Source organism: Eretmochelys imbricata, chromosome 1 (assembly GCF_965152235.1).
Source record: "Eretmochelys imbricata isolate rEreImb1 chromosome 1, rEreImb1.hap1, whole genome shotgun sequence".
NCBI classification, from domain to species: Eukaryota; Metazoa; Chordata; order Testudines; family Cheloniidae; genus Eretmochelys; species Eretmochelys imbricata.
In genome coordinates, this window is record NC_135572.1 from 122,780,138 (window position 1) to 122,795,065 (window position 14,928).

Here is a 14,928-nt window from a genome sequence, read left to right on the forward strand (position 1 = left end):
TTGTAGTCATGATTGACCAAACAGGAATTGGCTGTTGCTTAAGTACTGAAATAAGCACAACTTAAAAAAATCAATATAAACTGATTTTGTTCAGCCAGAGCAATCCTGCCCCCTTTTTGGTTTAGATTTGACTGATTCATAATTGACTGACTCAAAATAAGCCTGATTTAAACCCAAATAAGATTGTCCACATAGCCTTTTACACTGGTTTAAAATCACATTTAGGTAGGCTGGTGCAGCTCTCATGTAAACAAGCCCTTAGGCTCCCTCAGACTCAGGGGGCTAAACTGAGATGTGATTTGGTTCATTAGCAGGCCACCTTAAAGCTATTACTTACCTCACTCTGCTGATGACTAAGAGCATCAGTACTGATATAGGCTACATGGCTAGAAGCTAAGCTTTAAGGAAGGGATACTTTAAGTGGGTTGTTCCCATCCTACTTTAACTTACACCTTCTATCTCCTCAGCATGCAAGTTACACCAATTCAGACACCAGTTGTAGGATAATTATTATCTCTAAGGGATCCCTACCTTAGACCACATTTCTGAATTTAGCCCATTTTAGGCATAAAATCATAAAGTGTAGGACTGGAAGGGACCTCAAGAGGTCATCTAGTCCAGTCCCCTACACTCAAGGCAGGATTAAGTATTGTCTAGAATGTAGATAATATGTAGTTTGCATGTAGAATGCAAACAATAAATGAGGCTTTAAAAGTGCTTAGCTATTTTTAAGTTAAACTAGTGCAACTTTCTTGTGTAGAAAAGACAACTCTAGAAGGAGTTTCTTGCAGTAGCCAAGCACATGGGGGAAGGTGGTGTAGTTTATGTGAGGAGGGGACTGGAAGAAATTGAAAGTTGAATCGGTTTGGATGGCTTGTGCCTAGCTTCTGAATCTGGGCCACTGTGTAACCACAAAGTCTGTTTTTCATGCTGGTACTGAGATAAATAGATCATAAAGAGAAAGTGATGGAGGCTATAATTTACAGCAGGGAGTACATATGCACCAAGCATAATAGAAAGGAATCTTGCCAGCTCTTCAAAATGTATCAGCTGTTTGTTTTTTTTGGTTTTAACCAAAGACTGGTATCTGTAATTATGAAAAAGTTTAACATGATGAGCTGTGTCCTCCACAGGGTAGTATTAAATGCTGCCTTTTGTTTTCTTCCACAGTAAAACCAACAGTTATTGATGTTGACATTTATGTTAACAGCATTGGCCCAGTGTCATCAATAAATATGGTAAGTGTCTTGTTAACAATGATTTTATCTAGACTGCTTGTCTTGGCATCAATACTTGGTTTTGAAGGGGCAGGGGGGAAAGAGAAATGTCACTAGGTTAAGATGTTTTGATTGAGAGCAGTGAGAAATATATCAGCAGATATAGTTCTACTTTTCAGACAATTCTTTTGTCATTCCTGGGAGAAATAAACCAACTCCGCAGTATCATGCGGAGTGCTGACTGGCATAAAATGCTGTTATATATTGAATGATAAAATTATGATGTTCAGAAAGACATATGGAACAAACCATTTTCAGGGAAATGTTGCAAGTGGCACTTAAATATCATTTAGGAATACAGGAAATTAAAATTAAATTGATTTTTATGTAGAATAATTTCTGTTTATCTTAAAAATAAGCCAGGTATTGACAATATGTCCCTGTATAGAAATATATATGTAAGGTTTGGCTTTATAAGTGTTGGGTTAACTCTGGACCAAAATCAGTATTAACAATATCAGTGCATTTACATGAGTTTATCAGATCTCCAGTGTTGTACTATAAATCAATGAGAATAGTGTCCTTCAGTTTTCCCCTTGAGCTTTAGCAGGAAAAGGTCATCTTTAGTTGTACTGTGGACATGAGCCAAGGGATGCAGAACTGTCAGAAGGCATGTGAGACACTGATGTGTCTGATACCACTGGTTTATGCTGGACCTAATCATAGAAATAAAACTCTCTTCTAGCTCACTGTTAACAGATGGCTTAACATACAGGAAAGGGCTCAGTTTTTGCAGTGACAAATGCATGCTATAAATTGTTTCTTTATCTTGATGTTGACATAGTTATGTAGGCTTGGATTGCTTTTGCGTGCACAACTTTCAGCTTCAATTCATGGATTCCAAACACTCTCCGTTGTGTGGAAGGATGACATTTGTCCTAATGTGGTTCAGAAATGGGGGGGGAAGGGGATTTGCTAATATTTTGATCTGATCAAGTCTAATCTCCTACTTTCTTCAGGGCAGACACATGGAATGCCATCATGTGCTCAAAACCTAGCCAACTCTGGTGGGCACAACTGTAATATAAACATTCAACAAGTGTAATTCTTCTAGCTTATTGGGGGGGGGTTTGGGGAGGGCTGAGTTTCAAAACCATTGTTCTGAGTTTGAATGCCAATGCCTTTTTTTCAATGACTTGGATTTTTAAAATATACATTAACACGGGACACTCAGTGCAAATGGGAGATTTGGCAAGTGAAGATGGAACAAATAATCAGTACTGGGAACATCTCATAGTGTCACATTCTGTGAGTGTGAAACATTTTAGTTATATTTCTTCAGTTGAAGCACAATGTGAAACAATAGAGGCATCTGTGTTCTTAAATTGGTAATTATCTTACCCTCCAACTACAATTCAGAGGGATGTATCTACAGGAGGATCTCTTCTGCATGCATTCCTCTGGCTCACATTACTACAGTATATCTTGTGTGTGTGCCCTGCACAAGAGGAATGAGAGAAGGTAACTACTGACCTATTAGGTTAGGAAGGTTTATCTAGTTCTTCCTTGTTCCTTGAACTGGCTTGTAAATCCTGCTCTGAGCTGCTAAAGATGCAGATGGATTAATTACATTTTATAGGAACTGTCCAAGCTAAGGGGATCAGAGAACCCACTTCAAGTGAGCCAGCAGTACTTTTAAGTCAATTTCTCAGTTATCAATAGAAAATTTTACTGTGGTCAGTGAGTGAGAGATGAAAGCCCAAAAATATAAAACTTGGGTGCCTAAAGTTAGTGTTCTAAAGCCATAGGTAGGGACTTAACCATTCTTATGTTTTTATATTCTATACTGGGTCATATCAATGGTCCATCTAGCCCAGTATCCTAGATTCCATCTGCTTCAGTATCTCAAGCATGAGCTCACCAACAGGTGGTGGAAAGGAGTTAACCAGCTTTTTCTCTTCCAACCATAGCTCTTAGTTGCTTTTTATTTAACCTGCACCACTCTGAGGTTAAATTGTATATTGCTATCTTAGAGCTCAAACACCACTCATGTATATCAAGTTTCAGCTGTAATTTAATCCTGTAGATAAAATCTAGGGGGTAAAACCCTCTTCCTTAAATTAGAAAGCAATGTGAGCAATAGTTGTTCAATTGAATATTTGAGCAAATTCTGTAGATCAAATTTCGTTAGAAGTACATACCTTTGTCCTGCTTATGATCAAACATTAATATTGTCATAAATATAAAGGGAAGGCTAACCACCTTTAAATCCCTCCTGGCCAGAGGAAAACCCTTTAACCTGTAAAGGGTTAAGAAACTAGGATAACCTCACTGGCACCTGACCAAAATGACCAATGAGGAGACAAGATACTTTCAAAAGCTGGGAAGAGGGAGAACATCAAAGGGTCTCTGTCTGGGTGAGGCTTTTGCCAGGGACAGAACAGGAATGGAGTCTTAGAACTTAGTAAGTAAGCTAGCTAGATATGCGTTACATTTATGATTTCTTTAAATGGCTGAGAAAATAAGTTGTGCTGAATAGAATGAATATTCCTGTCTTTTTGTAACCTAAGGTTTTGCCTAGAGGGATTCTGTTTTGAATCTAATTACCCTGTAAGGTATTTACCATCCTGATCTTACAGAGGTGATCCTTTTTCTTTTTACTGCTTCTATTAAAATGTTTTCAAGAACTGAATGCTTTTCTTTGTTCTAAGATCCAAGGGCTTGGGTCTGTGGTCACCTATGCAAATTGGTGAGGATTTTTACCAAACCTTCCCCTAGAAGTAGGGTGCAAGGGTTGGGAGGATTTTTTGGGGAAAAGATGTTTCCAAACAACGCTTTCCCAGGAACCCAGAGAAACGTTTGGTGGCAGTGGAAAACCAAGGGCAAAGGGTAACATAGCTTGTACCTTGGGGAAGTTTTAACCTAAGCTGGTAAAAGTAAGCTTAGGAGGTTTTCATGCAGGTCCCCACACTTGTACCCCAGACTTCAAAGTGGGGAAGGAACCTTGACAAATATAAATGCTAATTCCTTTTTCCCTCACATGGAGAAATAATGAGGAAACCACTGATGAAAGATGACTACTACAGACAGTATGAAATGAATTGAACTTGGATAGCTGCATCCATGATAGGAAAGTGAATCTACTCAACCCAGGGCTGGAGTCCTATTCAATATTTGAAAGGGAGGAAATCTCACCAGGGATCCCCTTAAGGAATCTTTCCTGGGGGGAGAGTTTGTCCTCTGACTTTGAAAGATACCCAGAGACATACCTGGATGTGTCAAGCGGTCAGGGCAATATGCATGGAGGCTTTGTGCCCCCAGCAGCCCAACCCTTCATTCACTGCACTACCAATGCTTCCCCAACTGGCCCCAGGATCTCCATTAAAGTATCTGAGGATACCCACAATGGACAGGGCCATGGTGAAAAGGTAAGACAGCTCCAGGCTGTGCTCCTTTCTTAAATCTTCATGAGGGGTGATCATCCCTCTGGCTCTACTACCATTAAAATGGGGCTAGTCCTTTTCTGCCCACAGAGCATGGATTAGAGTTTGGGAACTAAACAAAAGCATTCTATCTAAATTTCCTGACCATAACATGAACTAATAAAATTGAAGCTTTAGAATATTTCTGATTGCAATCCTGCATTTTTGGCACTGCTTTCTCAATGTAAGCATGAAAAACCAACCAGCAAGATCCATTTTTATATATTACCCCTTTGATGTGAGTTATAAACCATCTAGGTAGGCTTGGAATGGGTAGGGGTTAACGATGTAATTAGTGGTCTGATGGGTGCCCCCAGACTCCTGGGTAGTAGTTTCTCTCTAGTGGAACTTGAGTAACCTATCTCAATCCTATCCAGTCCTGAAAATGTTCAAGGACTTTCTTCTGCAGGAAGTCTAACTAGAGTGACCAGATCCTCAATTTTATAGGGACAGCCTTGATTATGGGGGCCTTTCTAATATAGACACCTATTACCCCCCCACCCCAGTCCCAATTTTTCACACTGACCCTCTGGTCACCCTAAGTCTAACTAGTATGGTATTAAACTGGGCCAGTAGCTAACCTTCCATTTTGGGCTGCAGTTTGAGTAGTCTACTGTATTTATTGCATCTGCATGCACTACAGCCAAAAAGCAGCTCCCAGGACAGTCATTTAAATAGTAAGCAAGATTGATGTATTGTGGCTGAAAACAGGCATAGTTAGGAGCCAGATAGTGATTAGCCTTGTCTGAGTGCAGTGTTGGGAAGGCAGTCTTCCCTTTGCGCCCTTGCACAGGAGGAAATCGGTATAGCACACTACTGCAGTCTTTGTGCTCTCCTGACTGTAAGGTTGCTCCAGACTAGTGCCAAGAGCAGCAGTATCCTCTCTAAAAAGTTTTTGTGGGTCAGCTATGGGCCAAGTCCTTCTGTTTGTCTACTAATCCCCAGCTATTCTCCCATGGGTCTGTCAACATGGCTTCTATTTTATAGATACAGATGTCTGTGTAATATATAAAAATATGGACCATATAAAGAGTGCCCCTGTTAACACCTGGTCTTGGACCTGTCTCCTGCCCTTAAAACTACAAAGGAAGAGGTTCCACTCAGGGGTTACTACAATGTCAAGCTGTAGTGAGTGGAGCCCTCATGGAGGGGATCATGACCACCTTTCTACTTGCAGATCATTGGCCCCACAGAGGGTCCTATCAGACCTGGGTCAGTGCCATAGAGGTGACTTTCCCCATTCTATGAAGGCAGTGGGATCTGTGTCCAGGGGCCCTCAGCAAGAGGGATCCTTGAGGTGCAATCTGGACAGAGCTAATATTAAATAGCGCGGAATTACTGAGCACAGTCAAAACAGAAAGGAGTTGAGGATAGATGGAAAATCAATCTAATGGAGTGATGCAGGAAGTTTGTCCAGGTGGCTTCAAAAAACTTTTTTCCAGCAGTAGAAGGGTTACATAAAGTGACAGAAGTAACCAGTGCTACACAAAAGCAATTTGAAATGTAGAATCTCCACACCCATCTAAAATCTTTAGGGCAGCATTTTTTTCAAAAAGTCAATTTTTATAAATGTCATACTGGGGAAAAAATGGAACATGAACTGTGATCTTTAAAATATGTATCAGCTGGCTGCCTAAGGAACTGCCACAAGGCATTTAATGTAAAACCACATTAGAACTTTCCAAGTGATTATTATATCCCTTAACTTTATCCTATCTTTTTATACAGAAGTTACAGAAACCTATCACTGGCCACTTCACAGTGAAATCTCATTAGAGAATCTGACTTGCAAGATGTGGTATTGATGTCTCACAGGAACTTTTTCAACTTTACTGTTTAAGAGCATTGCTATGTCTTAATAAAGAGTTTAGAAGACCCCCCTCCTAGTGAAGCAAGCTAACTTTCATTAACATTCAGGAGTTGGACCATTCCTGTTAATTTTTTTCCTCTTCAATGTTTCAAAGTATAGTTTTCAAATTCCAGATCACAATTTTAATACCTTAAAATATTTGGTCATTTTTAGTGCTACATTTTAAATTATGCAGATGCATAGATTTCCTGAGCATCAAGTCCCATTCTTTTCAGTAACCGCATAGGGCAGGTATAGTCAATAGGCAGACCATAGGGCAAAATCCAGACTGCCAGATGCTTTTGAGTGGACCCTGAAATCTTTTTATTTACATATTTTTAGTCTTTGGAGTCTGGACCTTGACTGTAGCTTGAGCAAGAAATTTGGACTGTGACACAATAGTCTACCCCTAGCATAGGGTCATAAGCTGCTTTATACGTGTTAAAGCTTAACATGGCACCACATGGTGCATTTTCTGCAGATATGACCTAGACTTGTGCCTGATTTAGAAACAGAGAAAATTGATGTGGAGACATAATTCAGGAAACATACTTGAATGTATTTGTTCCCCAACATCTTCCTCTTCAAGAAGCTCAGTAAGGCAGAAAAACACAATACCACCCTATAGGCAACTCAATCCCTATAAAACCAAATCAGGTCTGTATACACAGAGTGGACATGCCTAATTTTGGTTAGTATCTCAGATTGGATGAGGTCACAGCCCGAGATGAGAAAAGACTGTAGCTCTACCTCTCTGTGCCCATAGTGCCCAAAATCTTATTTCAGTGCAGCTGCATGTAAAAAAGAGTGTTTGAGAATGTGAGGAACCTATACTTATCTATTCATAGTGATTGCTTATCCGTTGGATAAATGCTCATACATTTATTCTCATACAATTTGAAAATGTATGTAGTGTTCTTTTGGACTTTTTATCACCACCTTCTTTGTCCACTGTCTAGTCTGCTTCCTCATATTTTTATGTATGCTCTTTCCTCTTTGTTCACAGTTCAGTTCTATAGAAAAAAGCCACTCCTTTACACATGTATGCCCTTTAATGTATTGATAGACTTCTTTGAACTGCAATTTCAAAGTCCCCACATGCTCACTTTTCTTCTCCAGCCACCCTAGGTATTTTTTTAAAGATGTCTGAAATACACTTGCCTCTCAAATACTATCTGTGGCTTGTAATAAAGTCTGAACTTCTAATTGCATGTTTAGTCTCTACACCTGTTTACTCAAAGTAAATATACCATTGAAGCATTTGCAACTATGGAAACATCTGCCCAATGTAATGTACTAAGGCAAACCTTGTCAAATAAAATTGCAATTACAGCTGTATTCCACCCCACACCTCTACTGAGGTTTTTTTAAATATATTACACATTTCTTTATCATTTATCATAGTGCAGAGCAACTGCACAGACAGGTTACCCATGGACATCTGCTTGCTTTCTCTTCAGAAATGATTAACAGGTCTAAATCAGAGAACCTATTAAAAGAACCTAAACCTATATAGCTCACTATATGTTCCATTCTATGCATCTGAAGTGGGGTGTAGCTCATGAAAGCTTATGCTCTAATAAATTTGTTAGTCTCTAAGGTGCCACAAGTATTCCTGTTCTTTTAGCAGCTACAGACTAACACGGCTGCTACTCTGAAACCTAAACATGTTAATAAGCTTAACAGAATTCACCTCAACCCTAACATGGATTCTGGCAGGGCCAGTTTTTTCCAAAACTGCTCTAAGAAATGGGGCCCTCCAGGGACTACAGATACTATCCATTTGCTGGATCAGGAAGAAGGTACTGAGCCAGTTTAAAACTAGGCTATTTATCCAAAAATCCTTTGTCTCTTGGTCCCTGGAGAATCCACTTTGAAATAGTACATGCAAACCTCACCAGGGGGTTGGCTTCAAAGTACATAAGCATTCCCTTCCTCCTAGAGAGGGCATACAATGCCACAAGCATAATTGTGTTTTTAATGCAATGTACCCCAAAGGGATTAACCTTAATTCACTAAAATTCATTTTAATTCCATAAGGTTGGTTCAGGATATTACAGCAATCTGTCTATCACAGCTTCTTTTAGATACAACTTCTACAGCAGAACTGCACTGTCAGTCATTATCCTGCAGCTTGGAGTGTCATTTCCTCTGCAGCTGTTTCCCTCAGTTTCTTCCCCTCACAATAACTATGGGGGCAGGGGAGGGGGGGAGACTGGTTGGTTGGTTTACTTAATGAATTCAGATCATGAAAAATGCTGGAGGGCTTGTTCTTAAACTTGATGTATAGTTCATCAAATTTTCAAGCTTCTGTTCTGGACCTCAGTCCAGCAAAATATTGCAAGTCTGTTTAATTTTAAATGAGTAGTCCTACTGACTTTAATGGGATGAAGATGCTTGGTATATCCCTAAGCATTTTGCTGGGTCGTGGGCTAGCCCACATGTTCTAGGGTTTGATCCTGAGCTCATGGACTGGACCCATCTCCTAGCTGTCAAACCTTCTTTATCTGATTCTTTTGTTAAATGCAGAAAGTCAAATATCTATCTGTGGTGTTTAGATGTTGATTGTAATTATTAGAATTGGAAGCACTGGCTGTTGGGAATCGGACAGGACAGGAAGGAGGAGTTGAAGAGGCTGAGGGAGAGCTACCAAGGGTGCAGCCGCAGCTTGGAAAAGAGGTTTCCACTTTAAAAAATAAAGTTCAGTTGAAGTTTGTTAGTACCTTGCCTGGCTACTACAACACTATCAAGCCTTCTTACAACTACACTACCCCCCTGCTGAAGTGAAAAACAGAGCACCCAGAAGTCACCTCCTACAGGACAGGCCCAACAAAGAAAACAGAACACCACTAGCCATCACCTTCAGCACCCAGCTAAAACCTCTCCAATGCATTATCAAAGATTTACAACCTATCCTGAAAAATGATCCCTCACTCTCACAGATCTTGGGAGACAGACCAGTCCTCACTTACAGCTGGCCCCCCAGCCTGAAGCAAATACTCTCCAGCAACCACACACACAAAACACTAACCCAGGAACCTATCCTTGCAACAAAGCCCAATGCCAACTCTGTCCATATATTTATTCAAGTGACACCATCATAGGACCTAATCACATCCATGCCATCAGGGGCTCATTCACCTGCACATTTACCAATGTGATATATGCCATCATGTCCCAACAGTGCCTCTGCCATGTACATTGGCCAAAATGGACAATCTCTATGCAAAAGAATAAATGGACACAAGCCTGACATCAGGAATTGTAACATTCAAAAACCAGTAGGAGAACACTTCAACCTCTCTGGTTCCTCAGTAACAGACTTAAAGGTGGCAATTTTGCAACAGAAAAGCTTCAAAAAACAGACTCCAACAAGAAACTGCTGAGATTGAATTAATATGCAAACTAGATACCATTAACTTGGGTTTGAATAGAGATTGGGAGTGGCTGGGTCATTACACATATTGAATCTGTTTCCCCATGTTAGGTATCCTCACACCTTCTTGTCAACTGTCTAAATGGGCCATCTTGATTATCACTACAAATGTGTTTTTTTCTGCCTGCTGATAATAGCTCACCTTAATAAATTAGCCTCTTACAGTTTGTATGCAACTTCCACCTTTCTGTGTGTGTGTGTGTGTGTGTGTGTAATCTTCTTTACTATATATTCCATTCTAGACATCTGATGAAGTGAGCTGTAGCTCATGAAAGCTTATGCTCTAATAAATTTGTTAGACTCTAAGGTGACACAAGTACTCCTGTTTTTGAAAAAAAGTCAAATGTGTGTTCAATTGCTTAGTTTTGCATAAATAACTTTTAATGACACACAATTAAAAGAACCCACAGACTGCACAATCTCAACAGACATGGACACTACAGAAATAGCTGAGGTAGAATCAGGATCAAAGGTTAGTTTCTTCATACTTAAGCAATGCCTGTGTATGAACAAGAAAGGGTGTATCCTTCTCATCTAGTGAATGCCAATTAAATCCACTTTCTCCTCTCACCTACAGCTTGTGGATCATTTCCTTAATTGAGAAAACTATATGATAAAAATTGCTGCATGGTGTGTTATGCTACTATGCTTTTTCCATTGGGTAAATTCTGAGTCTCCTTGCCTAGATCACTTTGATTCCTGGCTGTCCACAAACTCCTCAAATTTGTTTTATATCTTGCATCAAGCTTTCCCAGTGCATTCAAAAAAAGAACCTTGATTATTGGATGCACTGCACATTTTAGGTGTTCATATTCAAGCTTTTTGGGTATAAGACCATTCAGTAGTGGACTTCCGTTACCAAACTACTAGCCTCCATTGTAATGTAACAATCCTCCTTAACAATATTTGGCAATTAAACTATTAACAACATTGTCTAGTGTTGGTCACACCAACTTAAATCTAAAGTAACTCTAATGGAGTCAACAGAGTCCCTCTGGGTTTACAACAGTGCAATTGATGGAACACTTGAGTAGAATATAGTCCCAAACCTTCAAATGAATAACAGAATATTCTGTTTTTTATAGTATGTTCTGTTGCTAGGGGAGTCAGTTCCATTTACCAGCTACTCAAAAAAATCAAAACAATACTCTTCATTTTTCTTTTCGACCTCAAATGAAAGCAAACCACGAGGATCGGGGTGCCCTTTATACTTTCTGTATGACAGAATGTCACCCACCTAATCAGGCAACTTTTCATTTAGTCTCTCATAGCTCCATATCAAAACTGGAAGAACTATTTCTTTCATATTTCAAACTTTTAGTTAACACAGTGTCCCTTGAGTCACAAGTGCTCAGTCAGTGTTATTCTGGTACAAATCAACTAGTTCTCCTGGGTGATTCTATTGAATTAAGGAATATAACAAATGCTTTTTCCCTGCAAGCTTAAAAATCTACAGAATATCAGGGATTTCCATTTCTGCAAAGGCATTGACATATACAGACTCCACCATGCTTTCGCTAAAAGTCAGACGTGTATCATTACAAATGAGCATTACAGTTATTTATTACTTCCTCAGATTTGGAGAGGAGCCTTCCAGACTATGAAAGTTGCTGATAAAGAACCTGGAAATTGTATGTTTTCAAAGGGCCATTTTCCTCTTACTGCTGCCAATTGTGGAACTGCTAGACCTGCCTGTCCCCATCTATTTGAGTGGCTTCTTTCTTGTGACTAGACTTTGAAGGCAGAAGCAGTTCTGCTGTATATAATACTAGTATATCCTGGATCCCCTGGCCTCCCCACAAAACCTAGGTCTCTGCTGGATCCCTCTGTCTCCTTGCCTTGTTATAACATTTCAAACCCTTTCTACCTGACTTGAGACTAGAGGGTAGCTGGTGAGGGTAGACCTTTGTGGAGTTTCCATTAGATTTCCATGGTATTTCTGTGGGAATGGGCAATTTCACCCAGGAGGTTTGGCATGAATCTAAATGATTTTGGATAAACCACCCTTGCATTATAATGGAGCAGAATTTAGAGGCTTCCTCCACCAATAAAATAAAATCTCTTGCAAACTATAAGGATCTATGGTGAAATGTTCACATCTCTGAAAAAGCAAAATCTAACAGATGTAAAGAGAGGGCTCCTGATATGAACTGTCTGATGGACAACCTGCTGGAAATCTTAGTGACCTGCCCTGCCTCTGATGGGGAGGAGACTACTCCCATGGCAGCCTGAAAAAGCAGCCTTGACTGATTTTTTTCCCCCTTGCTCCCCGTGACACAGCATGCTTCTAATATGCTAAGCTAAATGTACAGTCGTTCTGAGATACTTCCGTTCGGGTGCTTCCCAACATTGAGACTGCTATTCACCTTTGACTCTAGATCTGAAAAGGGGGAGGACTTGACTCAATTGTTGCTAAGTATTGAGCCTATTTATAGCAGTTGTATAGGCAGGAGAAAAGTTACATGCCTTTGAGCTACACCTCCTTGTCCCTTCCCTTATCATGAAATGCTCTTAAAATTCAACTGGGGTGGCTGTTTAGTTTTCAGAGCTTTACTTCACTCTCTCTTTAGAGAAGAGCAGGGATCTTTGTAACCTTCTAATCCTATTTTTATAAGTTAAAATCATTAGATACTTATAATGATGCAAAGTCATACTGCTGTTAATCATTCTCACATTTCTATTTGGCTATGCACACCACTGACATGCTGGGCTGGGCAAGGTCTATATGAAGTATTTAAAAACCTGCTGTCTCTACCTTCAATCTCTGTCAGTAACTGTGATCTAGTGAATCTTAGATGCGATCACCACTTACAATCCACCTGGGCTATTTCACAGACACTCAGGGTTTACCTTTCCCATTGTGTAGCTGTTAAACATTTGCTATTGGATGTTGGTCTCCAAATAGTGGCCATATCGTCACTCATGTAATCAGCTAGTGGCAGGATTCACATTATGCCTGTGAGACCTTCCTCGTTTTCATGTTCTTAAACTCAGACTAAGGCCCTCATTTTTTCTGAAAGAACCCCGTTTAGCCAGGGAAGTCTCCCTCAGACGAATGCCATGAGGTTGCATCTTCGGAGTCATTCTGCAAATTTTGCAAAGAGGGTGGGGTTTTTCACTAGTGTTGAAAGGACTAGGTAGCCAACTCCCTTAGAGTAGCTCTTTTTACCTAGAAAACCTTATGTCTCCAACTGTGGTTTCTGGGGTAGCTCTTCTACAGATGGATTGAGGCACAAGACTACTAAGTGACTTTCCCCCCTTTCGTTAGGTAGTGAGTAACTGAGACTACAAACAAAGGAGGAACTTCCAGGGTTCCAGACTTCACTGGCTCTGATGGTTACATCAGAATTTCACTCTTAAATTATTCCATCATTCCTGTAACAGTAGCTAGTAGAGTCAATGGATACTGACCTCTGTCATGTAATAAAGTATTAATCTTTTGCAATCCCAGTCTATGGAGGGTGACTGAGGCCAATAAATTCTCTAGCTTGCTTCTTATCCAGCAAACTCAAAGGGTAATCAAACATCTCTCTGTCTAACAATGTCAGTCATTTAATTTTATTGCTTTTGACGCCTGGAACAGAGAGCACTGAGCTATCAGCAGGTCTTCTGAACTGCAAATGGAAATGAAAGTTTTTTCCTCCTGCATTACTAATTGGCTTCAGTCTTGGTCTTCGTTTCTCTGGATGAAATTGTCATTTGATCACATGCTTGCTAAACATCTGGCCATCTTTAAGGCAAAGTAGTTTCAATTTCCCTAAATTGGGCTTCATGCATTATGCAAACATTAGTTCATTAGAAACTGAGATGAGCCATCAAGCTATATTGTTTGGTCAGAATACTGTAGCTTATGTCTTTCCTTTCAGTGTTAGTTTAAAATCAGGCCCAACAATGTAGAATGAATTCAGTCCACTCAATCATTTTTTATTTGTGACTCAGCTAGGGTGCAGTACCCAAGTAGGGTACAGTAGGTGATTTTGGCTTTGCTCAGAACTTATGGATATACCTAATGCAATGTTTAAAAAAGAGCATTATCCATAAAAGGCCACATGAATTTCCAAGGAAGTTAATAGAATTATGCCATGGATACATTTTGAGACATTTTCCTAAAACATTCCATACTGAAAGATAAGCAATTAAAAACAAAAACCAGTCATATTTAGTGTGACCAAATGTGAAAAACTGGAACGGGGTAGGGGGTAATAGGAGCTTATATAAGAGTGACCCAAAAATCAAGCTGTCCCTATAAAATCGGGACATCTGGTCACTCTAGTCATATTCCCCATTGTCTTCACCTTGTGTGTTCATTTATACCACTGCCAGGAGAGGGGAGGAGATATAAAATGCTACTAAACTGGAAAGGAATGATCAGCATTCACGCTGGTGTAAATGACTGCACGAGGTACAGGGCAACAATGAGTCTGACCACTGTCTGAGATACTTACAGTATCGACTGTACTCGTATTACTGTTCATTCCACTGTGAAGGTAAACTTTGGACCCAGATGTTTAGCAGGTGAAAATTGACATAGCTCTATTGACTTCAATGGAACCATGCTGATTTACACCAGCTGAGAATCTGGCTCTTTCCTAAAGATTTGTCCTAAATGCTCCTTTGTAATTGTTCCTAAATTGAAGTGTCATCACTTTGTCTTCTCTTTCATACAATGTTAATGACCTTTTTTGGCCGACCTCTATACAGAGTAAAGGAATAGATAAGAACTTTCTGGTTGAGCAAACCTGAAAGTTGCTAAGTCTATCTTCATTATTGTCTCTGCAATATGTTCCCTAATCCTCTAGTGTATGACACGGTATTTATGTAAATATGGCTGATTATTTCTTTGCCATCAGGACAGTTCTTTCAGAACAATAAGAAGAGAGGGAAAGCCAAAACAAATGTAGAAACTCTGAGGTCTCACTAAAGAAACTAGACTTATCTTGGGAG

At 39.8% G+C, this 14,928-nt stretch overlaps 1 protein-coding gene across 1 annotated transcript in view; it reads left to right on the top strand.

The window, feature by feature from the left end:
- The window catches only part of GABRG3 (gamma-aminobutyric acid type A receptor subunit gamma3), a 536,650-nt gene that overhangs the window by 28,456 nt on the left and 493,266 nt on the right, over nucleotides 1–14,928 (top strand). Inside the window, exon 3 of the mRNA XM_077807124.1 lies at nucleotides 1,171–1,238. Within this exon, the coding sequence (XP_077663250.1) occupies nucleotides 1,171–1,238 (68 nt within the window). The remainder of the gene's footprint in view (nucleotides 1–1,170; nucleotides 1,239–14,928) is intronic.